This window comes from Cervus canadensis, chromosome 10, assembly GCF_019320065.1.
Source record: "Cervus canadensis isolate Bull #8, Minnesota chromosome 10, ASM1932006v1, whole genome shotgun sequence".
NCBI lineage: Eukaryota > Metazoa > Chordata > Mammalia > Artiodactyla > Cervidae > Cervus > Cervus canadensis.
The window spans coordinates 53,233,547-53,260,924 of record NC_057395.1 but is presented as its reverse complement, the minus strand read 5'-3'; the positions used below and the strand labels follow the sequence as shown (position 1 = coordinate 53,260,924).

The following is a 27,378-nucleotide window of genomic DNA, read 5'->3' as shown; positions in this document are numbered from 1 at the left end:
CCGAGGAGGCTGGGCAGGGCAGAGTGGGGGTGGCCTGGGCACTGGAGAGTCCCACAAGTGGCTCGGGTTTGGGGTCACAAGTCCTGGGAGGCGATGCTGGATGAGAGAGGAGGCTGTGGCTGCTGGTGTGACCCTGGGGTCAAGTTGCTCCAGGCTGCTATTCACCCAGGCCGCCAGAAACCCCCTGCCCATTACTCATAGCTTGGCCCCCCAGGGCCACATGTGATCTTGGTCCCTGAGGGGCCTCCCCTGTGGGCTTCTCTGGGACAGACCCTGTGAAGCAAAGGGTACAGGTGTTTGTCCCTTGGTGCTTTCGGCCCCACCCTGCAGGGCGATGGGTCCTTCATGCTGCGGCCTGTGTCCCCCGGCTCTTAGAGAGATGTTCTGGGCAGCAGATGGAAGAGCTGGTTGGGGGGTGGGGAAGGGGCGGAGGCTCCGGGTGGGTGGGGATAGGCCAGAGCAGTGACGTCGAAGAAAGGGGCCTCATAAGTCACAGCCTTCCTGTGACTGCAGTGGGACGGGAGCACACAGGACCAGGGGATGCTGCCTGGGGACAGAAGCAGGTTGGTGACTCGCCTGGAGGCTGGGTGGGCAGGGGCTGCTCCCATTAGGGGCTGCTCCAGTTGTGTGATTTGAAAATGAGCTTGACCTTCTAGAGAGGTTTCAGGGTGGGGGGAGCTGAGTTCCTGGGGGGGCAGCAGGACTGGATGCATGGGGTTGGGTGGGTGTGGGGCCTGGCCCCCTAGGGTCACAGGTGGAGGAGGGCAGACACCATCGAGGGATGCTCATCACAGCCTTGACCTCTCTGCCCCTGGAAGGGTCCCACGGGAGTTCTGGGGCGGGGAGCCTGGTTTCAGAGTGTGGAGGAGGGTCCAGAAAGGTCACCAGGTAAACTGTGGCTTGTGCTCTAGCCCCTCCACAGCCCAAGGACACTGTGAACCCCACCGCCAGGGGTGTGGCTGGGCTGGGGGTCCCAGGAGCCTGAGATCCTGCCCTGCGTCCACCTCTTTTCTGTCAGTGGAGGCCTGGAGGGAGCCCCCCAGTACCCAATCCCCCTTCAGGGCTTCCCCCTGCCTCACTGAGAGGCCGGCTCTGGGGTCGAGAGGCTGGTGTCCTGGGGGGCAGGTTCTTGGCCAGGGCACTTCCTCCTCAACTGGCAAGCAGGCAGTACAGCTAGGGTCCTGCTCCAACTGCGGTCTCAGCCTGACGCTGCTCAGGGCGGCAGGCAGGACCGCCTACCTGCCCCCACTTCCTCCCCAGACCTCTCGGCCCTGATGCTGGCCACCCCACACTGGTCTAATGACAAGTAAGTGGGCAGAGCAGAAACCAGGCCCCATGTGGGGCTGTCGAGAACATCACAAGGATGGGATGCAGAAGCTGATGGTGGGCAGGTGAAGGGCAGCTGACCTGTGGACCCAGGAAGCCCCCCAGGCCTGTTGGACCCTGGCCCCTGTAGACAGAAGGGTGGGTGTCCGGAGGTGTCTGGGTGGGGCTCAGCCCCTGGCCCACAAGGGCAAAGATGAACAAACTCTGGCTTAGAGATCAGGAAGGGATGGATGGATGAACGGACGGTCAGACAGGTGGCTAAGTGGCCTCTTCTCCTCCCGCAGGCTGCGCACCATGAGCGTCCATGTACGTCCTCACCTTGGAGTCGGCATCTGTCTGTATCTGAGTGTCACCCTGGGGCTCAGCCAGGGACAAGGTGAGGACACGGGTGAGGGTTCCTGGGACTGTGGCTCCCACCTGACCCCCCCAGGCCATACCTGCTCAGGGTACAGGCCCCCCTGCGGGACCAGTCTCCCTCTGGCCCTGAGCAGCTGCTGCTCCCAGGGGCCCAGGTGCTCAGGGGACAGAGACAGGAAGATGGGACAACTCTGCCCCCAGCATCACCCTCAGCTGTGGCTTGACCTTTGGCATTGCGGTTTTTCCTTTTAGTTGGGCTTTTTTTGGTATTATCCATTTGTTTTTTCAACAGTTATTAACACACTGCGCATTTGATTCACTCTTGCATTGGTGATTTTTTTTTTTCCATCATTCTCTGGACATGTTTTTCATTGTGAAATTTTCAAATAACAGAATCTAGGGTGAAAAGTGATATTCCCCCCCACCCCCAAGGAGAACCCAAGATGCTGCCTCCAGTAGGTCCCTGTTCCTTTCAGCTCATTTATGGCCACGGGCAGCACCTTGGTCGGCTGTCCCCCATCCAGCGAGGGGATGCTCAGCTCCCTATGGGGCGTGTCCCTTTCAGGGTGATGCTCAAACCTGTCGGGGAAGGCTGCGGAGACCAACCCTGGGAGGTGGTGTCTGAGTCATGCAGCGAGCCTCCTCCACATGCCCGCAGCCACATCCCTTGCATGTGTCCAGCTCCCCAGGGTGCCGAGAGGGTAGGAGACCGCTGAGCTGCTCCTCACAGGGGCACAGCAGGAGCCTGTCACACAGCCACCCAGCCTGGAGTCCTGGCTTCTCTAACCACCTTCTTACCAGCGGCACATCCTCCTGGCTATGATTCTGCTCACAGATGGTTGGGCCCTCCATCCCTGGGGCTCTGACAAGATCTCCCTAAGGGGACCAAGTCAGTAAGGAACCCCAGACACTCATACGCAGACAGCAGGGGCCTCGTGCAGTCCACCCCTGCAGGCTCTGGGTGGACTGCGGCGAGGCGGGGGTGGCTGGAAGATGGGGGTGGGACCCATACATCCAGGCTGCCCTTCTCCGAGAATGGCCCTGTGGGGGCTGCCCCTGGCTGGGTACTGTCTCCCCAGCGTCTGCCAAGGCCCCGACCTACACACCCAGAAGGCAGCTCGGGATGCCCCCCCTACAACACGTCAGGGGTGCAGGGAGACAGAGGCTCTTCATGAGCCGGGCCCCCCACTCACAAGCGTCTTTTCAAGGCCCTCACTGCTGAGACATTCCTGCCTTTCAGCTCATGCTCCAGGGAGCAGGGGGCCCATCCGGAGGCCCGGCTCAGCTGCTCCCCGCTCTGAAGCGGCCATTGTGTCTGCCACGGGCTCCCCCTAGCCCTGCCCTTCCCCTATGCCCCCGCTGTGAGGGGGGCAGCCAGAAGAAGCCCATCTCTGTCCCCACTTTCCAAAAATAGTCACCCACACCAAGGAGCTGCCGGAAGCTTGGAAGTCAGGCTATGCCGGAGGGCTCAGGCCTCCATGGCCCCTTCCTCCTCCCAGGACGGCCAGGGCACCCGCCCCAGGGAGCGCCCGCCCCAGGGAGCCCCCGCCCCCAGGCACCCCCACCTCCTGGGCTGTGCGACCGTGGCAGCAGGGGGTCTGCAGCTATGTCTCCACTGCACTTCGAGGACTCAGGCGGGGAATCGGGAGGGGTGGCCGCTGCTGGCTCAGAGCCTGTGTCTCCACTGGGTGGGTGGGCAGTTAGGGCCACTCTGGGATGCTGTCTTGAGCCTAAATCCACGGTGTGAGGCACCCCTAATAGAGCCAGGGGAGCCTCTCTGGACAGAAGTCTCCCCCACCCAGATCTGCCTGGCAGCCTTGGACTGCAAGGGGGACCAGTCCTCCTCCAGCTCTGGCGGGAGGGAGGTGGGCTCCTCTTCTCAAAGATCCCCGAAGTGGAACTGGAGTCCCCTCTGAGCCCTGGTGGGGCCACAGCCTCCTCAGAACCTCAGGATGGGGCCCCACAGCTGGTTGGGGAGGTCACCGAGGAGGATCAGTCCTGACCACCTGTCCTGCTTCCCCAGCGAGTGGCCGCCTGAGGCTGGCGGTGCTGCCTGAGGACCGGCTGCAGATGAAGTGGAGAGAGTCAGAGGGGAGCAGCCTCGGCTACCTGGTGCAGGTGAAGCCCAGGGCAGGTAGGGGCCCGCCCTCGCCTCTGTGCGGACCGACGGCGAACACAGCACGGCGGTCACTGTGCTGGCTCCCCTCGGCTCTGCCCTCCCTCCTCGCTGTCTCCCCGCTAGCACAGGGAGGTTGTGGTGGGAGAACAGGGCCCTTAATGTCCACTGCGTGTCCCCACACCTGGCACGTGCAGAAGGCGGTCAATGACTTTGCAGAAACAAGGACCCTCCCCCAGCTTAGAGCTCTCAGGACCCTGACAGTACCGAGCCCGAGTGGCAGACTCGCTCCATTTTAAGAGTTGAGATTGTTTGATGTTGGGCTTCAGCTGTTTCAAGAGCTGACCTGTCCTCAGAAACCCTTGCTCCTGGGTAGAGCTTTTCAGGATCTCAACCCCAAAGAATAAGCGGGGATGTACCAAGGATGCACTCCTCAGAGGGCCTGCCTGTCCATCCCTCCCTGGCAGGCAGCAGGAACCCAACAGACCTGGGCTTAAATCCTGATTCCAAGCAACTGCGTGACTCAATTTCCCATCTACAAAATGGGTGGAGGCTTGTGAAAATTATTCAGCTTGAGTCACGTGAAGCACCTGGGCCCTCACCCTCCTGGCCTGTCCCACCTCCCCATGCAGGGCTGGGCCCAGGCTGGGGGCTGTCCACCTTGCAGGATGTTGGACAATGGGCAGGCTTGTGGGTCCTTCCTCTCTTAGTCCCCTTTCTAGCACCTAAGGTCCAAGAATTGCCAGGTGCTTCCTGACCTCTGATCAGTCGCTCCTATTGCCTCCACGGCCGCCTCCCCTGAGAGCACGGCAGCATACCCTTGGAATTGTTTCTTTGTTTTTAGCATAGACTCACAGTTACACTGGGACGTGCTTACAGGCTCATTGCCATGTGCTGTCCAGCCCCTGTGCACAGGCGGCAGGCCCCTCCCCACGTGCAGCCCTGTCTACACAGACACCTCCATGGTGTCCCCAGCACTGCTCTGATGGCACCTGGAGAACTTATGGATCCTCCGGTGGACCCTGAGATGAGTCCCTCTGGGGAGGAGCACAGGCCACTCCCATCAGGTCCTAGAGAGAGACACACAGACCTCTCCCCCTACTCCCTTCCCTGGCCCAAAGGGAGGAACTAGGGGAGGGGAAGAGGGGGTGCCAGGTGGATTTCACCACTCCCAACACACATGCACACACATGCACACCTGCTGGCATAAGTGCACACACTCATGCAGACACCACCCACCTCGGCCGCCTTGCTCCTTCTCCCCACCCCTGCCCCAGGGGACCCAGAGCAGGAGGTGATGCTGACCACCAAGACCCCCAAGGCCACTGTGGGGGGCCTGAGCCCCTCCAAGGGGTACACCTTGCAGATCTTCGAGCTCACTGGCTCAGGGAACGTCCTGCTGGCTCGCAGGGAGTTTGTGAGTAAGTGCCCTGGGGGTGCATGTGTGCAGAAGAGGCTGGGAGCCCGTGGAGTCTGGATGGGCCTTTGTGGGAAGGGTTGTGTGGGCAGCCCTCAGGCCTCTATCCCCCCGCCGGGCGGTGGAGTCCTGATATCCCGTCGCATCTCTCTGTAGTCGAGGATCTGAAGAGTAACTCCGTGAGCAGGAGTGGCCAGAGGCCACTGGGGGCAACCCTGGAGCCCACCCCCTCCCATGTGGGGAGCCCAGACCTTGAGCCCCCAAGGGTCCTGGCTCCAAGTCAAGACCCGCCCACACTTGGTGGGTCCAAGTCGGGTGACGGTAAGTGCCTGGGAACAGGGGGCAGTCTTCAGTGCCTCACAGTTTCCACATGGCCAGGAGGTCCTCCCTCTGTCTGCCCTCACACTCCTGTACTTAAGCTTGGCTGCCCACTCCTGACTTCACTAACCGACTGGGGCAGGTCATCTGCTGGGAATGTCCTTGGGCCCCAGTGCCTGGTCCCACTACCTTGACCTTCCTCAGGTGCCCCCCAACCTGAATATGGCTGGTGAGGGGTAACACAGCTGTGACCCCCCCCCCAGGAGTACCTGGCGAGGAGCAGCACCCACCCAGGGGCCCCACAGGGGAGGGCCCTGCTCAGCCCACTCCAGATCTGGAGGGGCAGAACCACGCCAGGACCTCGGCTGGAGGGAGAGGGGAGCCAGGTGAGATGGCTGGGGTGCCAGCATCTGCAGGCTTGAGGGCAGGACCACAGCACAGCGTTTCCCATGAGGCCCTGCAGGCAGAGATGTGCCTCCCCCACCAGACCTGGGATGTTTCTGATTTTGTCTCCCGCATCAGACTTGGAGTTGAAGAAGACACCTCCTTCCTTAGACTTCATGTGGGGTCCTGGGGTCCAGGCCTCCCACTGTCTCCCAGTGGACTTGGGGTCTTACAGGGTGATCTGCCCCACAGTGCAGGGCCTTGAGGCCAGAGGGTGCCTCCCGCATTCGGTGAGGTTCTCACCACACCAACCCCACCAGGAGCCTCCAAGAAGGGGTCTGGCCCTGACTCTGGGTCTTGGCCTGGGGACACAGTGCACAGCTCTGGGAGCCCCAGGTCAAGGGGCGTGGCTTTGTCTCCAAAGAGCTCCTGGTCCTTAGGACAACCCTCACACACACCCCTCACACACACCGTGAGGCCTCAGCCTAGAGCTGGCAGAATGGATGGCTACCTGGCGCTGTCCATGGTGCTGACTCACCCCAGTCGACTCCCCTTTGGACAGCCTCTGCCAGCTGATCCTGGGAGCTGGTGGGCAAGGAAGGTGCAACCCCTCCTTGGAAGATCACACAGTGACCAGCACTGGCCAGGTCAATAGAGGGTGGAGGTTCCAGAGCAACTAGATGTCCTATGAACCCCCTTTGGGGGCACTCAGAGAGGCTGGGACAGTGGGCTGAGCTTCACGTGCGGTTTTCTAAGTCTGGTGAGACCCTGGTACTTGTCCCCCAACACTTTGCTGCCCACCTCATTTGAAGTCAGAGCCCTGCAGCTCCTCCCCCTCTACCAACCCCAGGGAAGGAGATCCTGGGCACTGGAGCCCAGCCACAGGCAGTTCAGGGTCCTGTAGCAGTGATGACCTTGCCCAACACCCCACCTCCCTCCCCTCCCACCGCAGGCAGACCCCAGTTCCGCTGCACTCCCCCCACGCCTGCAGACATGATCTTCCTGGTGGATGGGTCCTGGAGTATAGGCCACAGTCACTTCCAGCAGGTCAAAGACTTCCTGGCCAGCGTCATCGAGCCCTTTGAAATCGGGCCAGGCAAAGTCCAAGTAGGTGGGTCCCAGCCCTGCCCTGTGCCCCGCTGGGGTGGTTCTCACAATTCTACTCCTTACCCCCAGTTTGGAGAAGGAAGTGCGAAGTGAGGGAGGAATCAAGGCTAAGTTCTCACCCAACCAGGCAAAACTGAGGTCCCCACCTGCACTGGGAAGACAGCTAGCTCCCAGGGGGAACTTGTGTGGAAAGTGGGGCTTTGCAAACATGCCTTCCTGGTGACCCTGGCAAGGCTATGTGTGTCCTGCCCACCTGCTGTGTGCCCAGCCCCCCCAACTCCCAGCCTGCTTCAGTATAGTGGAGACCCCTCCCCTCCCAGTATAACTCAGTAGAGTGGGAACCCTCCCCTTCCAGGCCTGACTCAGTACAGTGGAGCTCCCCAGACCGAGTGGGACCTGAATGCCTTTAGCACCAAGGAGGAGGTGTTGAGTGCTGTGCACAACCTCCGCTACAGAGGAGGAAACACGTTCACAGGTCTGCCCGGCCCCAGTCCCAGCCTCAGCCCCACCCTCAAGGTCCATTTAGGTCTTGTCCCATGGTCAGTCTCCCTTGAACCCTCAGATAAGGAGAGGCGTGCATGAACCACGCCCGAGTCCTGTGTATTCATGCCTCTGCAGAGGGCCAGTCTGCCTCGTTCATCCATGGTGAACATGGCAAGTCAGGCAGTCCTGCTGAAACCACATGGCTCCTCTGGTCAGTAGAGGCTCCTGGGAGGGACCACCAATGGCTCAGGAGAGCCCTCCTGTCAGCAGTCCTCCTCAGGGGGTCTCCCCCAGGCAGACCATGCCCCCGTAGCACAATTCCCTCCCTGATCCCCATTCACCCTGTGCATCCTGCAGCAGCAGGGTGTGGGGTGCTGGCCCCTGGGTCTCAGGTGCCTGTGAGGGAAGGAGGGGGGCGTCCCTGCCCTCTGGGCACCCACAGCTTGAAGGGGCCAGGACTGCCCTGGCGGGCAGAGCCGGTGGCCAGTGGCTGGTGCAGCCATCGCGGGTGGGCAGGGAGAGTGCATGGGGGCACCAGCACTCTGCGCTCACTGTGCCCAAGGCCTGGCCCTGACCCACGTGCTGGAGCAGAACCTGAAGCCCAGAGCAGGTCTCCGTCCAGAGGCAGCCAAGCTGGTGATTCTGGTGACGGACGGCAAGTCCCAGGACGATGCCCACGCTGCTGGCCATGTGCTCAAGGGTCTGGGTGTTGACATCTTTGCTGTGGGTGAGCAGCTCCTCCCCCCAAGGCTCTCGATGGGCATTCTCACAGCACGCATAAGGGTGGCTCCCGGCTCCCCAGGCTGCAGGTCTTGTGGCCTCTGAGCCTCAGCCCCTCTCCCGCCCCCCGCCCCATCTGTGAATGGGAGGAAGAGTCCCTGCTCTGAAGACCTGAGTCCCACCCGGACAATCGGAGGTGGCCACACGAGTTGGCGTGGGCAGCCTGGCCACTCCCTGGTGAAGTGGTCAGTTGGCAGTGTCACCTATGGACGTGTCTGTGGCCCCTCCCTGCTCCCCACATCATATGTCCTGGGGACCTCGCTCTGCTCCCATAGCCAGCCAGTCATTAACTCCATCCCTTGGAAGAGACCTCCAGACCTGGGGGCAGGGTTCCTGGAAGCAGAGACCCTGCTCTGTGCCTGACCCCAGCCCCTGGGTGAGCAGGACCCCGAGGAAAGCACACTGACCTCTGTCCTGGCTGCAAGCTCCACAGAGACCTGGGAAGGCATGCCACAGGCACCTTCACACCAACCCATCTCTCATGGGCACCTGGCCAGGTGACCCTGTTCTGGGGTCTATGGGGTCTGGGGTCCTTGGGAAGGGCCCTCTGCCCACTGGGTGACCAGCAGGGGCCCAGTGGTCCTGACTATACAACAAACAAGGGTGCTAGGTGAGCTAACCCTTTCCCCCGGCAGGCGTGAAGAATGCCGATGAAACCGAGCTGAGGCTCCTGGCCTCCCAGCCGCTGGACATCACTGTCCACAACGTGCAGGACTTCCCCCAGCTCAGCACGCTCTCCGGCCTGCTCAGCCGGCTCATCTGCCAGAAGGTCCAGGGCAGGAGCCTGCGTGGGGGCCCAGGTGAGCGAAGGGGCTGGCACAGGGGCAGGGTCGCCACACCAGGTGCAGCCCCACCAGGTCCCCTCCCACCGGGCTCTCAGAGCTCCCAGGACAACTGGGGAGCCCCTGTCCTTCCTGGAAGTGGCCGCCAGGGGGCGCAGGCAGAGCCACTGACACCAGCCGCCCCCTGGGCCTGGACTCCTCTTCCTCCCACAGCTACACCGGCCCTGGACCCCCCTCCCGCTCCCACCAGGCTGGTCCTGACCCAGGTGACCTCCTCCAGCGTCCTCTTGTCCTGGAGCCCAGCCCCACAGCCGCCCCTCAAGTACCTGATTGTGTGGAGGCCTTCCAAGGGCGGCACCCCCAGGGAGGTGAGCACCGCCCTCTCCCCTGCCGCCCCCACCACAGGCAGGGCTGGAGTAACACCCATGGGTGACAAAATCAAGGTGAAGGAGGAGCAGGTGCAGGGGGTTTATGGGACCATGGCCCCATGCGCCTGTGGATGGCAGGGTTGTGCTCACGCCTGTGTGACGGGCTGATGGCCCAGACCTGCCCTGGGGATACAGCTGTGCCGGCAGTGAAGGCTGACCCAGCACCCCTGCCTGCTCCCCTGCACCCCACCGACCTGCTCCTCGCGGCTCCTATTCCAGGTGGTGGTGGAAGGGCGCACCTCGTCAGCACAGCTGCACAACCTGACCTCCAGCACTGAGTACCTGGTCTCTGTGTTCCCCATCTACAAGGCTGGCGTCGGCGAGGGCCTGCAGGGCCTGGCGACCACAGGTGTGTGTGTGGACTCAGGGTTGTAGGGGCTTCCCCCACCTGCACCCTCAAGGGTGGTCTGAACCCAGGCAGGGTACCACACCCAACAAAGGCCGAGTCCTTGGGCCGCTGTGACCCTAGTGTCCTCTTCTGAGCACAAGTGACATCATTTGTATCATGACCCTAACACAGCAGGGACCCATTACTGTTGCTGCCACACTGTGGAGCTCCCACCCTGCCCTGCCTGTGGTTCCTCCAGGACTGTGTGAGACCATCCCCCCCCCCGCCACCTGCAGCTTTATTGAGATACACCCACAGTCACCTGTTCTGGTTTTCCATATAGTCCCAGCATTGTGCACCCGTCACCCTGAAGGGAACCCCACATCTTAGTGGTCACCCCAATCCTCCCCTCCCCAACAGTCCCCACCAACCCCTGATCTGCTCTCTGTCTCTGGAGTTTGTGGATCCTGGACCCTCCATCTAAATGGGACCACACAGGCTGTGGCCTCTTAACCCCAGGTCACGGCCCTCCCACCCTCAGGGCAGGTGGCCTTAACAGAAACGTGCGGGGTGGTCCAGGGTGAAATCAATTCCGGGACTTACAGTCAGTCCTCCCCCACCCCTGCTGGTCTTCCCGTCTCTGGTCTCTGTGTCTCCATCAGGACACACCTAGCCCGTGCCTACCAAGTGACTGACAGCTGTCTGTCCTCCCCCGACTCCCGCTGGTTTATGGGTCTGATTTCTGCCTGCTGCCGCATTTTTAAACTTTCTGCCCCCGTCTCCCCCAGCACCCCTGCCCCCACCCCAGGCGCTGATCCTGGCTGCAGTGACACCCAAAACTGTCCGCCTCACTTGGCAGCCCTCAGCAGAGGCCACCCAGTACCTGGTGCGGTGGTCACCTGCCTCCCCCAAGGGCGAGGAGGAGAGGAGAGAGGTGCGGGGGCACGGGCTGGAGGGGGAGGGGGCGGGCACGGGGGGAGGGGTATGGGGGGGGAGGGGGCAGGCAGGGTGCGGGGAGCACAGGTGGGCCAGCGTGTGTGCCCCTGCAGGTGCGGGTGGGGTGGCCAGAGGTGCTGCTGGATGGCCTGGCCCCAGGCAGGGACTATGAGGTGTGGGTGCAGAGCCTTCGAGGGGCAGAGACCAGCGAGGCCCAGGGCATCCGTGCCAGGACCCGTGAGTGCATCCTGCAGGTTGCTGCCTACTCTGGTTTCCTCCAACTTTCCATGGGTGGGGGATCCCAACCCTATCCAGTGGTCCCCCAACCCCGGCTGTCGCCTGCCCTTCCCTGGTACCCATGGGGCAGTCCTAAGGCCTTGGTGTGCCCTGCAGCTGCCCTGGCCACCCCCAGACACCTGAGCTTCTCAGACGTGAGCCATGATTCAGCCCGCGTGTCCTGGGAGGGCACCGCAAGACCTGTGCGCCTGTTCAGGGTCAGCTACATCTCCAGCAAGGGAGGCCACTCGGGACAGGTGAGGGCAGGCCTGCACGTCCAGGGGGGTGATTTGTTCACGGGGACCAGCACCCTCAGCCTCCCCGACTGGGCCCCCTGAATTCAGGGTCAGTGGGTGTGGCCGCATTCCCCCAGGCTCAGCCTCAGCAATGTAGGGGGAGTGGAAGGCAGCTGACCCCACCCCAACCCTTGTGGGCCCCAGTACAAGTCAGGGGGGATGAGGCAGAAGTGAAGCAAAGAATTGTAAGAATCCTCACACGTGACAGGCCAGACGGGACGTGCTGGAGGAGCAGGCCCTGAGAGGCAAAAACACCGGCGTGTTGGGGGAGTGGGCAAGACCCCACCCAGGGCCACGGGTTCCGCTCCCGGTGCCCTCTCTCCAGCCTGGGAGTGGTCGTGGGGCAGGCCTGGGTCTCCTTCTGGCAGGAGCTGCCCCCCTCTAGTTGCCTGTGTCCCCCCCCACCACAGACGGAGGTTCCTGGGAACGCCACCTCGGCCACCCTGGGCCCCCTCTCCTCCTCCACCACATACACGGTCCGCGTCACCTGCCTCTATCCTGGGGGCAGCTCCTCCACCCTGACCGGCCGCCTGACCACACGTGAGTGGCAGTGGGGGTGGGGTCCCCAGGCCACCTCCCTCTGCTCCCCTGGGTGATTCAGACCAACACGAGTCAGGTGAGGACGGGTACCTAGACGGGTGTGATGGTGGAGCCCGGGACTAGTGCCCAGCCTGCAGCCCGCTCTGGGAAAGGGGACTGCAGGCACAGTGAGTGGGGACTGGGGGCCCCTGCCACCCCAGCCTCGGTCTCCCTCTTCCAGGGAAAGTCCCCAGCCCGAGCCAGCTGTCGGTGACAGAACTGCCTGGGGACGAAGTCCGGCTCCAGTGGGCAGCCGCGGCGGTGTCCGGCGTGCTCGTCTACCAGATCACGTGGACGCCCCTGGGAGAGGGGAAGGCCCGTGAGGTGTGGGGGCAGCGGACCCTCCCCGCCCCAGGTTCTCCCATGAACCCGGCCCCCAGGGAAGGACACCTCCCCCCGGTGGACACCAGTCCCTCTTCTCCATAGATTTCTGTCCCGGGGAACCTGGGCACGGCCATCCTGCCTGGCCTGGGGAGGCACTCAGAGTATGAGATCACCATCCTGGCCTACTACCGGGACGGGGCCCGCAGCGACCCTGTGTCCCTCCGTTATACCCCTGGTAGGTGACCCTGCTCTGCCCCAGAACCCCCCAGTCCATGGGCCTGACAGGCAGCCCCTCCAGTCCTGACCCTGCGAGTGGGCCACTGGGTCCACAGGGCCTCCCTGAGCATCCCTGGGGTGGCCAAGGGTCCAGGTCACGTGGTGTGACACCACACCCAAGGTGGTCCCACAGCTGGCCTGGTGGCCCTGTCTGGGCCAGGGCCACTGGGCAGCATGGTGGGCATGGTGGGGCCGTGGAGTGGGAGGGTGGTGGGCATGGTGCAGAGTGGAGGGGGTGTTGCCACCTGCCATGCCCCACGCCCCTTGCTCCTCCGCAGTCAGCCGGAGCCCACCCTCCAACCTGGCCTTGGCCTCAGAGTCGCCTGACAGCCTGCGGGTCAGCTGGACGCCCCCGAGCGGCCACGTGCTCCACTACCGGCTCTCCTATGCGCTGGCCTCAGGCTCCGGACCTGAGAAGTGGGTGGGTCTCCCTGCAGCCAGGGATGCCATCGCCCCTCATGGGCCACCAGATCCTGGGCTTGGGGAGCCACGTCCCATCCTGCCTGTCTAGGGGGCCACTCTTCCACTGCAGGACCCACAGATAGGGGACCAAGATGCCCACACTAGCAGAGATGCTCATGTGACCACCTTCACCCCGCCCCCACCCAGATCTCCGTTCCAGGACCTGGGAGCCACGTGACGATCCCTGACCTGCTGGCGGCTACCAAGTACCGGGTCCTGGTCTCAGCCGTCTATGGAGCAGGGGAGAGCATGGCGGTGTCTGCCACTGGCCGAACGGGTGAATGGGCACCAAGATCCCAGATCCCAGCAGATCCCTGCCGGGCCCAGGACCCTGGCAGCCAGGACGTGCGGGCCCTGTGACTCCCAGATGTACCCCGCATTGCAGAGCTTAGTGAGAGACCCTCTGGTACAGGATTAAGGCCACTTAAGTCCAGCTGAGCACATGCAGGCTGGCATGGAGGGCACTGTGGCTGTGGCCAGCCTGCAGAGGCCCAGAGCTGGGGGATGGGCGGTGTTCTTCTGGGTCTGTGTCCAGGAGGTGCAGGGCAGATGTGCAGCTTGTAGGAGTGGGAAGCCGGACACATGCCATAGACGGGGTGGCTGCAGCATAGCCCAGGGCCCACTCTGGGTTGGCCCTGCCCTCGGGGTATCAGTGGTCCCTGAGGTCCCACCACCCCCAGACCAGGATCCAGCTGGGAGGAGCCTCAGTTTCTGTTTGCTGTTCCTGCTGCTTCTCTCGACAATCAGGCTCTCAGAGCAGAAGGCCCTCAGCCAACCACCCCAGCTTCCCTATGTGTCCCCTCCATGGTGTTGCCCAGTTTTGACTTGAATACCTCTGGGGACAGAGGCCTCACTACCCAAGGCTCAGCACCTTTCCTCTTCTGGGTGGCAGGGAGCCACTTCCTTCCCCGAGAGTCTCAGTTCCTGCCCACACTCATACGTGAACACTCAGAGTGTCCACACAGTGCTTGGAAGTGGAGCAGGCTGGCTCAGCCCGGCCCCAGGATGGTGTGGACCTGGGCATGTCCACACACCCAGATTTCTCCTGGCCTGCACCTAGGGCATCTCACCTCTCAACGCAGACCCTGTGGGAGCACCCGGCGGGTGCTGTCTTCCTGGGGGTTGGACACTGTCCCTGTCCTATCCCTGAAGTGTGGGAACCACAGGGCAGGACATCCGGCCACAAGGGGCCCCTCCCCGCTGACCCTTGCCCCTATCCCCTCTCAGCAGCCTGCCCGGCCCTCCACCTGGACAGCTCCCTCCCAGGTAGGTCCCACCCTGTTGTGGCAGCTGCTCCCCGCCAGCCCCCACCCACACTTCCTCCTCTGGGTCCTTGTTGGGGGAGGGTGGCCTGGGTTTGGGGTCAGGCAGTGCTGGGGGCCATGGGTCCTGCGTGGCCTTTGTGAACCTGTGCTGACCAGGAGGTGGGCGGGCAAGGGGCTGAGCCTGAGTCCACAGCATCACATCTTTACTGCTGTGGGTCTGAGACCCTTCCCAGAGAGAAGGCTGACACGTGGGCCCCACCTGGTCAGGGAGATCTGCCAGCTGGGGGCAGCGGGAGTAGTGAGGGCGGGGGACATATCTTGGTAGCTGGGTCTCCTGAAGGATGTCCATAGCTGCTCAGACCCAGCTGCAGGGCCGGCTGAGTTGGGGTGGGAGTGGGAATGGGACAGGCGAGGGTCTGGGCACTAAGACTCGTGGGGAGGTGACGGCTGTGGGCATGGAAGGGCCAGGTTGGTGCTCCCTGCATGTCCTTGAGTCCAGGATAGAGGGAAGGGGGGACCAGACCCCTGAGGGCCGACGTCCCTGCACTGTCTCTGTGGCTCCCACACTCTCCTCTCACCAGACACGTGGTTTTCTACTCTGCCTCCTACTCACCCCCACCTTCCCTCCTGTCTAATGGCGCCCCCCTCCCAAGGCTTTGACCTGATGGTGGCCTTCGGGCTGGTGGAGAAGGAATACGCCTCCATCCGTGGTGTGGCTATGGAGCCCTCAGCCTTTGGCCCCACCAGGACCTTCACGCTCTTCAAGGACTCTCAGCTGACCCGTCGGGCCAGGTGGGAGCTGGGGTGGGCCGGAGAGCAGGGCACCCTGGGGGCGTCAATAGGGCAGACTCCTGGGGGCACGTGGACCCGGGGAATCCGAGTTCCACAAATTAATAACTCTCCTGTGGGTGGAATGAGGCCCCTGGAGGTGGGATGGGAGGGCTTTTGCCCAGGTGGCACTTCTAGGCAGGGGCCACCACCTTTGTCTCCCTGAGAACTCCAGCTTCCTGTGTGCTTTAATTTGATCCTGCAAATCTGCACATATCTGGGGTTTGTGAGAAGCCACTGCTTTGTGACTCACCATGACCATGGCTTGTATGGCCCCCCATGTCTAATAATCACCCCACTTCATATACAGAGATGTCTTTAACACACGTTGGAACTTCCACACGCATAGCATAATTTTTCTTAAATTAAAGTGTTTTAAATTGCAAAGGTAAATCACGTGTTTTATAATATTGATAGGAACTTGAAAAATACAAAATGCAACTCTGGGGTTGCAAAGAGTGGAGGGCTCCCAGGAGGTGGCAGACAGTAGGAGCTATGAGGAGAGAATGTGGGGGAAGGGCACGGGAAAAGAAGCAACACATGCCAAGGGATGGCCTCCTGTCCCCGTGGGGCCATCGCAGGGGTCTCAGAGCTGCTCCCCTTGAGACCCGACAGGTCAGGAGGAGAGGGGAGTTCTACTGCTGACACTCCCCAGCCCGGCCCCGAGGACCCTGCTCTCGGTCCCCAGGGTCCGACCTCCTCTCGGGCCTGCGGTGCCCCTCCTGTTCCCTACAGTGACATCCACCTGGCCACCCTGCCCCCAGAGCACACGGTCGTCTTCCTCTTGCGCCTGCTCCCTGAGACGCCCCGAGAGGCCTTTGCACTGTGGCAGGTGGCGAGCGAGGACTTCCAGCCCATCCTCGGGGTTCTGCTGGATGGTCAGTTGGAGGGGCAGCAGTAGGCCAGGTGATGCTCTGGGGGGTCCCCTCCTGCCTTCCACATAGGGGTCTCATGTGATCCTTGCCCTGTCCCCCAGCTGGCAGGAAGTCGCTGACCTACTTCAACCGTGACCCCAGGGCCACCTTGCAGGAGGTCACCTTCGACCTGCCCGAAGTGAGGAGGATATTCTTTGGGAGTTTCCACAAGGTACTGGAAAGTCCTGAAAGGACTACAGCTCATGCCTCCCTGCCTGAGACCCTCTATGCTCCCAGGTTCTGGGACAGAGCCCCATTGGGCTCTGCAGGACATAGGCTGCCCTGTCACCATGGCATCCCCCAGAACGCAGGAACTTTCCTCTGCCCTGGATGCCCCCACCTTAATCTGGGTCAGAGAGCATCCAGCCCTTGATCCTGGTCCCACAGTCCCTGGAAGGGGCCATGGGGGTGTCATTGTACAGAAAGAAACTGAGGCCCTGTGAGGGGTTTCAGGAGATGTGGGGTGGTCAGGATCCAGACGCCAGCCCCAGGAATGGTCCCTGCCCCTCCTTGCTCTGGCCCTGGCCCGTGGGCATGGAGGGAGCGCATCCTGGCTGGGGCCCCAGGGAACCTCCCGCTGTCTCCCAGGTGCACGTGGCCGTGGGCCGCTCCAAGGTCAGACTCTACGTGGACTGCCGGAAGGTGGCTGAGAGGCCCATTGGGGAGGCCGGCAGCCTGCCCGCTGCTGGCTTCGTCATGCTGGGGAGGTTGGCCAAAGCCCGGGGCCCCCGGAGCAGTTCAGCCTCGGTGAGCCAGACCAGCTGGGGCTGGTGGGCCCCTCCCACCCCCGTGCCAGCCACACCTGACCAACCCCACCCCTCTCTCTTCCTCTCTGAAGTTCCAGCTCCAGGTGCTACAGATTGTGTGCAATGACTCCTGGGCAGAGGAGGACAGGTGCTGCGAGCTCCCAGCATCGGTAGGTGGCCAAGTGCCCACTGAGGGCAGGAGTCTGGGGGTAGACAAGCCATCTAGGTCATTGCCACTCTGGAAGAAATCCAGGCAGGCTTCCTGGAGGAGGTGAGACCCACAGGGCCAGAGCTGGAGCTCAGGGCCGCTGGATGGGTGTCCTGGAAGCCCTGGGGCAAGGAGAGCTAGAGCAGGCCAGGCAGCCCCCAGCTCCGGGGTGGCTGCTGCCATGAACTCAGGGCCACTGCCCTTTTCTGTGGGCTCAGGTGCAGGTAGGGGTCCTCACTGACTCCCCTGTGTGCCCACACTGGGCTTGGCCCTGCCGGGGGCTTGCATGGGAGCGAGGGACGGCATCCTGTCAGCAGGCTTGTACCAGGCAGCCAGGAAGGTGGCAGCCAGGACCAGGTCTCCACCCTTTACCCCTCACCTCCCTGGACCCTGGTGTCAGTGCAGATGCTGAGCTCTGGGGTCAAACAAGAGCCAAGGAGGGGGTGCATTTAATGGCGGGGGTCTCCTTTCTCCCAGAAGGAGCGAGAGTCCTGCTCTGCCTTCCCATCTGCCTGTGCATGTTCCTTGAAGACCCCTGGGCCCCCGGGCCCCCAAGGACCTCCGGTGAGTCCAGCAGTTCCTTCCTGGGGTAACCAGGGACTCCAGCAACATTTTGCTGCCAGTGGTGATGGATATGGCCCCCTCCCCAAGCCCCAAAGATGTCCCTGGGCCTGCTTCACTGATGGCCAGAGTTCATGAGTGTCCAGGCTGCCTCATCCACCCCTGGCCCTTGAGTTCCCTCCTGGAAGCCCCTTACTTCCCACTGCAGCCTTCTCCTGAGCCAGCTCCTCTCTGGTGTTGGAGCCCACATGTTCCCCCCGGGGATGGGAGCCCAGCCCATCAGGCTGCAGCATGGTGCTGGTCATGGCCTGGCCATGAGTCACAGCTCCAGGCCTGGGCCCTATTGTGGGGCAGGTCCAGACCCTCTGGCCGCCTGGAGGGTGCAGGACCCATTTCAGCTGGTGGTCCACAGACCTCTCCAGGGAGGGGCCAGGGCTGGAAGCCATGAGCCCATGTGTGTGGTGACCAGTGACTGTGGGGGAGGCGGGCCAGGAGGCACTGGCCCCCGGAGTCCCTCCCTCTTCTACCATGAAGGTGGGGACTGGAGTCCAGGGCACTGCCAGGGGGGCCAATGTGCAGCCCGGCCTTAGCCTTGCTTGTGCCTCTGCAGGGCCTCCCCGGGAGGAACGGAGCCCCAGGAGAGCAAGGCTTCCCAGGGCCCAGGGTGAGTCATGGTACATCCTGGGGGTGGGTGCAGGAGTGAGCCCCCCACAGTCCAATCCTAGGCAGGAGGGGGACCCAGTCTGGGCACCATGTGACGGGCAGTCTTGGGCGCCTGGCAGGGCCGCGTGTGCTCTGCCCTCCCCTGTGTTTCTACCATTAGCAGCTCCACCCCCTTGGAAGTTGCTAGCATATTGTTGTTGGATGCATGTCTTGCGGCCCCGTTCGACTGGCTTATCTTTTCTCCTTCATTCAAGGGGCTCTATGTTTTATGGGAACCCTGTGCCCTGAGCTGTGAGGAGTGTACTGAGTCGTGGTCTCCTGACCTGGCTTATGATATGTGTGGCAGGCAGATTTAGGATCCCCTCTGTCTGGTCGGCTGTGTGGGTCTGTCTCCACGGCTCCTGACTCGCTTTGTATCTAAAAGCCTTCGTTAGCCTTCGAGGACCACCTCCTCACGGGCCTCAAAGTGCTTCTAAAACCTTCCAGCCCAGAACTGTGGTTCCTCCTTCCTCCCCAGACCACCGCCCCTCGTTCCTCTATTTACTGAATATCCAGTCCCCCACCCCGCCACTTCAAATGCGGTCTAATCACATCACCAGCTTTGCACGGAGTCCAGAGTCCAAATGGCTCTTCAGACCCAGGAACAGCCGCTGTCTAGGTGGGGATGGGTCCCGGTGTCCAGCTCCACATCCTCTCCCCTAACCCCCCTGTCCTCTCTGTGTATTGTTTTTGGGCCCCATTTCGTACTCAATTATCTTATTTGCAATTGTTTTTTAGTTTCATATGGTTTCCTTTCACTTTCCTGGTTTTTATTTACAGCACCTGTGAAAAATCATATTGCTGTCTCCTTTTCAATTTTCTCTTTGAAAAAAATTTTTCTTGCTTATTTCTCTGGTGTGATACTCTAGAGTTTGTTAAGGAACCTCGGTGATAGCAGACATGTCCATGTTGGCCTCACAGAAATGCTTCTGGGGTTTGCCCGTTGAGTGTGGGGCCGGCTTGGGAGCTGAGACAGATGGATTTTGTCATGTGATAGTCAAATCCTAACCTTATTTTATTAGGAGACTTTAAAAATCAAGAATGGGTGTTAAATAAGATTTAGTGCCTCATCAGCTGCTCTGAACACAAGCAAATCGTTTTCCTTCTTGGAGCTATTAGTTTGGTGAATGATTTAATTTCTCTCGAATGCTGAACTCTTCCTGCTCCTGCTAGAAGCCAGCATGGTCACTGAGGCCTCACCACTCATTTAACAGGCTACAGGCTTCTGTGTGCTCATGTTTTATTTAGGATTTTCACATTGATATTCACAAATGGGAATATCTGTGGTTTTCTTTATAGAATTTGGTGCATTGATATGCTTTAACTCACAATTATTTGAAAGCATTCTTTAAAAAAAAAAACAACTGCAAATCAAGCCATTTAAATGGTACTGGTGTCCTCTGTCCCTTAGAGGTTTGGTAGGATGTTCCGGTGTCTGGGGTTCAGAGCTCTGACTGGACTGTCAGAGCTGGCCCAGCTCCTATCTTTAGGGCATGGTTGCAGCAGGACCCTCTCAGGGTGGGCTGTGAGGGTGAAGATGCCTGTGTGCAGGCAGGTCTGCACCCCCAACCCAGGGCAGGATCAAAGGAGGGGCTGCAGGAGGAGCCACGTGCCTCCTCAGCCCCCCACCCCTGTGTCTCCAGGGAGAGCCTGGGCCACCTGGACAGATGGGACCCGAGGGCCCTGGGGGTCAGCAGGGGTCACCGGGCACCCAGGGCCGCACCATCCAGGGACCTGTGGTAGGTGCTGCCTCCCCCCGCCCTGTCCCCCCACTCCCTCCCCTCGCCTTCCCGCCCAGTCCATCTTCCCCCTCCAGGGTCCGCCAGGGGTCAAAGGAGAGAAGGGGGACCATGGACACCCCGGCTTGCAGGTCAGACTACACTGGGGACGCAAGGGCCGTGTGCTCGGGACAGAGCCTCCTCCTCTGTGTTGGACCTCAGCCCCAGCCTGGCCGATCACCTCTGTTCTATTTCAGGGCCACCCCGGCCTCCAGGGCACCCCCGGGAAGGTTGGCGTCCAGGGACCGAAGGTGGGAGAGAAGCCTGGCTGGAGGGTCTTGAGATGGAGGCAGCGGGGGCTTCCTTCTCTGCCCCACCCAGGCCCTCACAGGCCTGCCTTCTGCATGGCCTGGCCAGTGGGGAGGGGAGTGTCAGTCCATACTGACTGGGGACAGGTGCGGTCACTGCCCAGGGCGGGGCCAGGCCCTGAGATGGGCCAGCTTCAGCCAGGCACAGGCATGTATCCCCCACAGCTGTGGGTCTTGGGGGTCATCATGGGAGGGGCTGGCAGGAGTACCTGTTCCGCCCCCACCCACCCTTCCTTTGCCCTCAGGGAATGAGAGGCCTGGAGGGGACTGCTGGACTGCCTGGCCCCCCAGGCCCTAGGGTAAGCACCACCTCCTCTGTGAGCCCCCCAGCCCTGCCCACCCCACTGGCATCCCTCAAGTTTCCTTGAGGCTGAGCTGAACATGGTGACCCAAGGAGGCCTCTCTCTCCTGGGCTGGGCCAGAGACTTAGTCTGCGGTGGAGTGTAAATGTCCTGTGCCCAGGAGCCCAGAGGTAGCCCCTCCCAATCCTGCCCCACCAGGGAGGCTGGTAGGAAATGCTGCATTTGTGCAGCCCCCAGCCTCGCCTGCACCCTGGCTGCACATAGCAGGAAGGTTCCTGAGCCCCTGGTTGGGCCTGGGCAGGGCAAACGGGTGGGTCTGGCTCCTTTCCCACCAGAGGGAGAGGGCATCCCCCTCACTTGGAAGTAGCTTCCTCCCAGCCCAGTGTTCCCAGAGGTCCTAGCTGAACTCAGAGCCGGGGAGCTGCTCTGGGTTGGAGGCTGGGGCCAGCAGCCTAGACCCGGCCAGGGTCTCCTGGGTTCAGCCTCACTGGATGCCGGGGAGGCCAAGCTGCCCCTCCTGCAAGAGGCCACCCCTGGGAGGCCCGGCCTGCAGTCACACCTGGACAACTGGGATGTATTCCTATAGAACCAGTGCCAGTGGTCAGGGTGGGCCAGGGCCGCCCTGGGTGGGTGAGGAAAGCAGGGCCTGCTGGGTGGGTGTGGGGCTCAGCTGGTGCGAGGCTGGGGACAAGCTGAGGAGTCTGATCTTGGTCCAGGGTGGGGGCACTCGGAGGGAGAGGCCAGCCCTGGAGGGCAGCCACCAAACACAACCTCCCACCTGCGTAGGGCTTCCAAGGTACTGCGGGGGCCAGGGGCAGCCACGGCGAGCGAGGACCCCCAGGGGCCGTGGGGCCCACAGTAAGTCTCCTCCCCACCCATCCCGATGGCCAGGGGGGCCAGTTGTGTGCGCTGATGCCCAGGGGCGCCCGGCAGCTGGCACATTTGTAAAGGAAGGCTGACAAAGAGGGAGCCCTGGACTGCCCCCTTGCCAAGCCCGAGACAGAGGTGGGGGACAGGCGGGGTTGGGGCTTCCCCGCTTGGGCTCCAGGGGTCAGGGTGGCAGCAGACCTGAGCCTGAAGGCTGGATGGGACCTGGGGACAGGGAAGCCTGAGTCGGCCGGCTGTCTCCGTCTTGCAGCAGCAGAGGTGGGTCCTCTGCTCTCTGGGGACTCCTGGGTCTCTGGGCAGCTGTGGGGTCCAGGCACTTCTCCTTTTCCTCCCACTCAGGGGCTGCCGGGGCCCAAGGGGGAGCGAGGAGAGAAGGTGAGTGTGCAGAGTCTGGAGTCCGGGCAGACCCTGGGGGAACACAGGGAGGCACTGACCCCCACGCTGCCTGAGCCGTCAGCCACGTGGCCTGTCCTCCCTTGCAGGGAGAGCCACAGTCCCTGGCCACCATCTACCAGCTTGTGGGCCAGGCCTGCGAGTCCGCCATCCAGGGTGAGTGGCCCCGCCTCCTATGGTGCCCAGTGCCCCTGTCTTCACACTGGAGGGAAGGGAGCCCGATGCCGGGTCATTGGCGCCCCAGCCTCGAGCAGTTCTCCTGGGCTGCTGCCTCCAGGCAAGGCAGGGAACAAGGGAGGGTCTCCCCACCCCCACTGACATCTCCCCCCCAACCCCAGCACACGTGCTGAAGCTCCATGCCTGTACCCACGAGAGCACCCGGCCCCCCATGCCCATCTTGGAGGCCCCCAGGGCCCTTGGCACGAGCAGCAAGGCCCGGCTCCCCGGAGAAGTGGGGCATGGTGGCCCCCGCCCTGGGGACAGAGGTACTGGCCCCTGAGGGAGGGGTCTTCCCCAATCCTGGGGCTACATGCTCTGAGTGGACTGGCCACAGGTTGGGGGACAGGCCCTCTCAGCCCACACAGACCTGGGGCTGCCTGGATGCTTAGGGTCTCCCAAATTTCCTTTCCCCAACCTCCCAGGAACCCTGAGCTTAGAGTCCCCTTTCCCCTCCCCCCGCCCCACCCCCACCCTTCCCCCCACCTCGCCACCACCCCTCCCCTCCCCCACCTCTTCCCCGCCCCTCCCCCTCCTCCACCCCTCCCCCCTCCCCTCACTCCTTCCCTCTCTCCTTGCTGGGACACAGTGGGAGGCTTGGTCCAGTGACCTTGTCAAGATCGTCCGTGTGACAAGGCTGCGGCTGCTCACGGCTCAGATGCTGAGATGGATGGACGGGCTGATGAGGGGAGATGAGCTCAGAGTCTTGATGGGGAAGAAGGAGATGGGTGGGGGTGGGGCTGAGGCTGGCTGGGGGACAGTTCTGCACCTAAGTGGGTGAGGGAGGACAGGGGAGGGGGAAGGGACCCACCCACAGCACCTTGCCCAGGCCCATGCATTTGTGGAAAGAGAGGGGTCCCTGCTCCCCAGCACCCACCACAGTCCCCCAGACACGGCCTTTGCCGTAAGCACCCCCCTAGTTTGTACCCGCTGTCCAGGCAAGGCTGGCAGGTGCTGTCATGACGCCCTCCCCAGCCCCCTCCCTTACCCCCCACTATGCTAAACCTCAGCCTTTGAGATGAAACAAGGATCAGTGCCTGTCTGAGGTCAGGGACCGCCAGCCCTAAACTTTCAGCCTCAACTTGAGGGCTTGACCTGATGCCCCCAGGCCCCAGGGGGTTCAGGACCCACCTTCCCCGGGTCAGAGCAGGGCCCCTGAGAAAGGAAGGCAGTGCCACCTGCTCCCCTCACTCAGGCACATCCTCCTACCCCTTGGCAGAGCCTGGAGCCCTCAATCAGACAGGGCGGGCAGAGGTGTGGGCAGCCCGGCCTGTGGGGGCCCATGGGCCCCGGGGGAGCCCAGCAGGTCTGCAGGTGGGTGCAGGAGACCAGGAGGTCCTCATGGGGCTCAGCACTCTGGGGACACCCAGCCAGGCTGGCAGATCAGGGCTGGGGGCCCAAGGGTCAGTGCCCGGAGGAGTAGGTTCAGATAGAGGGCTCACTGTCCCACAGGGACCCGGGGGCCTGGTGCACGTAGCATCATGTCCTGATGGTGTCAGGTATCCACCAGACCCGTCCAGCCTCTGCTTCTGCAGGACGGTCCCCCTGCTGCCTCGAGTGAGCCCGCATGTGCCCCTGGATCCTGGACACCCGACATCTGACCCCCGGAGCAGCTGGAGAAGAGGGTCCGGAGGTGCAGGGAGAAGCGGCAGAGACCGGGCCTAGAAACCTTCCCTCTGTGCGTCTCCTGTTCAGATAAACATGCCTGCTTGTTAAGGGAGGTGGCTGCTCATTGCCAGGGACCCCCCCATCCACCCCTTCCCCCACGGAGTGGAGTCCCAGATTCCCTCCCCCACACGCCTCTCAGAGAGAGGCCGCCTTTTGTCCTTGGCCGTGAGGATCCCCCCACCATGGTCTCCCTCACCAGTTTCTTCCTGTGAGGCCACTGAAGCCTCCAGGCCCTGGTACCCACAGTCCCACCCCTCTAGGGATCAGGCCCCGCTCAGAGCTCTCAGCCTGGGCCCAGCCAGGGGCTCCCTACCTCCCTCGTAGTGGCCTCTCTAGTAACATCTGACTCACCCCCAAGTGCTCAGTCCTCATGGAACCCCGATCTGCTGGCCCCTTACCTTGCCACTGCCCAGTGCCTCTTGCCTCGACCAACCTGGGCACCACAGCCTGTGCAGTGACCACATCCCTCGGCTCCCCCTCCACCAGGGAAGCCCGCCAGCCATGGGCCCTGGGGCGGCACCTGCTGTGGCCCAATCAGTAGCTCTCTGAACACTAGGAAGAGTTTGGGGGGCCGCTGGTGAAGGCTCCAAGGTGACATGGGGGCAGAAGCAGGACAGGCTGGGAGGGGGAGACTGTGGAACGTTCTGGGCAGGGGTGCCCACCTGAACAGGCTGGGTCTGTGCCTGGCCGGGGCCAACCCAGAAATGGCAGGAGGATATAGCAAACAGGACAGGCTGGGCCAAGGGTCAACCCACTGACCGTAGTGGGGGTGCTGCAGGGAGGGGTCTGAGTCTTGTCCTCAGAGTGTCTGGAAGCCCCCGGGGTTCAAGCACGGGCTGCCGTGACCTGATGACTATGTGAACGGCCTGTAGATGAGAGCGCAGGTGGCCACCAGCATCACCTCTGGCTGGGTTCAGGGGCTGGAGAGAGACAAGCTGGGCCCTGGCCCTTCACAGTTTGACCTGACCAAGGGCTGACATGAAGCCTCACAGGACAGTGAAAGTCCCTCCCAAATCTCCCCTCTGCACACATACTCTTGCACCTCCCTGTGTGTGCATACACTCACTCTCACACATCCACACTCACAGCACTATTTCCAGGTTTGGGAGCCAAGGTAACCCGGGGAAAAATGACATGTGAGCCGAGCAGGACTCGGGAGAAGAAGGGGAATGTGAGTCCCCGTTTAGTCCTTTAATTTAAAAATCACAGTATCTTCAAAGAGTTGGAAGGATGGGTAGTAATAACACAGCCAAAATTAACAGGCTCGAGGAAATACAGCATGGAAACATAAAAGGAGAAATAAACTCAGTGAGGAAGGCTTGGTAATTACAGCCTGACCACAGAGAGGCTGAGAGATCACTAGAGAGGCTACCCAGGAGGCTCGGGAAAGGATAAAATAGCAAAAGCAAGCGTTGCCTCCACACGAGGGGCTCCCAGAGGAAGCAGTGAGTCTATGAGGGGGTCGGCATGTTGAAATAGGTGCTTTTTAAAGATTTGAGAATTAGAGAAAGACTTAAAATCCCAGACTGAAGGGTTCAAAGGGCCAAATGGGACCAGGTTTTAAAACATGCCTTTAGATTCACTGATGCAAAAACAGAGATGGTGGGGAAAGTCTTTAAACCCTTTTCTACAAGAGGACAAGAGCCGCTCGACATCAGAACATGGGAGAAAATGACCTCAGAGTGTTGAAGGGAAAGGCTTGAATCTTAAACCTGGCAGAACTATTACTGAAACGAATAGGATGAAAATATATCCTGAGACCCAAGCCTAAGAAGGCAGGTCACACATCACACAGGACCCCTTTGAACCCGGCTGGGGGCATTTTCAGCAGAAAGGGAAAATCATCAGCACTAGACTCACTACAGTAGAAATCCCTGGTGAGTGGGCTTCCCAGGTGGTGTTAGTGGTAAAGAGCCTGCATACCAACGCAGGAGATGTCAGAGACGCGGGTTCAATTCCTAGGTCGGGAAGATTCCCCATGGAGGAGGGCACGGCAACCCACTCCAGTATTCTAACCTGGAGAATCCCATGGACAGAGGAGCCTGGCGGGCTACAGTCCATAGGGTTGCAAAGAGTCAACATGACTGAAGCAACTTAGCATGCATGTGACTTAACATGCACGCACACCTGGGTGAGTAAAAACCCTAGTGATGTTTGCCGTTTAAGGAACCATCAAGCCCTCCCCAGACCCTCATGTCCATAGTGACCTAGAACTAGATTCCAGGTTGCTCCAGAATCCCCGAGGGGCAGCGAGGTGCTTGCTTTGTCTGGAGGTGGGAGGCCTGATGGAGACAGTTTCCATACCATCTTATCAAGCTCTTAAAGAATATATACATGTGTGCATCCGTGCTAAGTCACTTCAGTCATGTCCAACTCTTTGTGGTCTTATGGACTGTAACCCACCAGTCTCCTCTGTCCACGGAATTCTCCAGGCAAGAATACTGGAGTAGGTTGCTGTGCCCTCCTCCAAGGGATCTTCCCAACCCAGGGATCAAATCCACTTTTCTTACATAGCATTGGTAGGTGGGTTCTTTACCACTAGCACTACCTGGGAAGAACTCAAAGACTACAGACACTATTATATTAGGGGCAGCCACCAGGAGGGAAAAGACTGAACGTATGACCTGCAAGATTAGCCAACGAGATCAAGTTTTCTTCTGTGGGAGGGGACAGAACACATGAAAATAAGGGAGAGGCCTAACCAGATATAGGTGGAGCAGAAATTACAATAAGTGGTGGGGAGGGTTACCTTTTCAAAAGATTGCATTAAAAGGCAAGATACAGCTTCCTGCTTCTAGCCCTGATGGAGTAGCTCACCCCAGACCAAAACCCATTAAAGAGCAGGGAAAATATACAAGGAAACTTTTTAGGCATTTTACTGTGGAATGGTCAGTGTTTCAACAAACAGTGCTGAAACAACCCTCCCAGGCGGGTCTGGGAGACACCCAGGTGTCAAGTTATCACAAGCCGCAGAAAATGAGACACAGTCAACACTAACAGAGGAAACGGACGCCCAGAGAGACCTGCCCGCGGGCCGGTGGAGGCGACGGAGACACAGACACGTTTTAGTTTATTGGGACAGAACGTGACTCAGCACAACAAACTGCTTACGGATGGAGACACGGTCATGGTGGGTGCTGACTGCACCACATCCAGTGGAAGAACAGGACAGAAAGGTTGTGAACCAGGGGCTCCACTCAGACCAAGGTCAGGGTGGGGGAAGCCCCTCTCCGGGGGAGGAAACCAGGCACAGGCTGGAGGGGCTGGAGGGGTCTGGGGTCTAATCTAGTTAAAACTCACTGACCTGAGGGCTTAAGACCAGGCATTTTGTCGTAGGTAAATTTTATGTCAATCAAAAAAAAAAAAACCTTGGAGGCAAGTAGCCCAAAATAGTGGTCATGGTTAATTTGGTGGGAATGTGGGTGATCTATTCTGCACGTGGATTTTCTGACTTGTTTTTGAGTCTCAAAAAAGGAAAACACAGAAACCAGGAAGTGGGGGCTGTCCTCCTCCCTGGGGCTCCTGGTCTCTCCCAACCCAGGAAAGAGCATCTGCACGCGGGCCCCAGGGCCCCCACTGCTGCCCCACATCTGGCGCTGGATCCGCTTACGTAAGGAGGATTGGGG

General features: G+C 61.0%; 1 protein-coding gene across 1 annotated transcript; it reads left to right on the top strand.

The window, feature by feature from the left end:
• Nucleotides 1-526: 526 nt before the first annotated feature.
• COL20A1 (collagen type XX alpha 1 chain) lies at nt 527-23,783 on the top strand. Its single transcript, XM_043479522.1, has 37 exons — nt 527-563; nt 1,611-1,702; nt 3,707-3,817; nt 5,077-5,220; nt 5,373-5,537; nt 5,798-5,920; nt 6,871-7,029; nt 7,381-7,500; nt 8,071-8,235; nt 8,924-9,088; nt 9,284-9,438; nt 9,718-9,847; nt 10,615-10,760; nt 10,876-10,999; nt 11,156-11,295; nt 11,745-11,874; nt 12,095-12,237; nt 12,340-12,472; nt 12,792-12,934; nt 13,123-13,252; nt 14,203-14,241; nt 14,894-15,032; nt 15,804-15,946; nt 16,045-16,154; nt 16,571-16,729; nt 16,821-16,898; nt 17,414-17,500; nt 18,108-18,161; nt 19,843-19,938; nt 20,016-20,069; nt 20,175-20,228; nt 20,531-20,584; nt 21,374-21,445; nt 21,815-21,850; nt 21,958-22,024; nt 22,207-22,353; nt 23,620-23,783. The coding sequence occupies exons 1-37, from the start codon at nt 541-543 to the stop codon at nt 23,643-23,645; spliced, it is 4,056 nt and encodes a 1,351-aa protein (XP_043335457.1). The 5' UTR covers nt 527-540; the 3' UTR covers nt 23,646-23,783.
• The last annotated feature ends 3,595 nt before the right edge of the window (nt 23,784-27,378 follow it).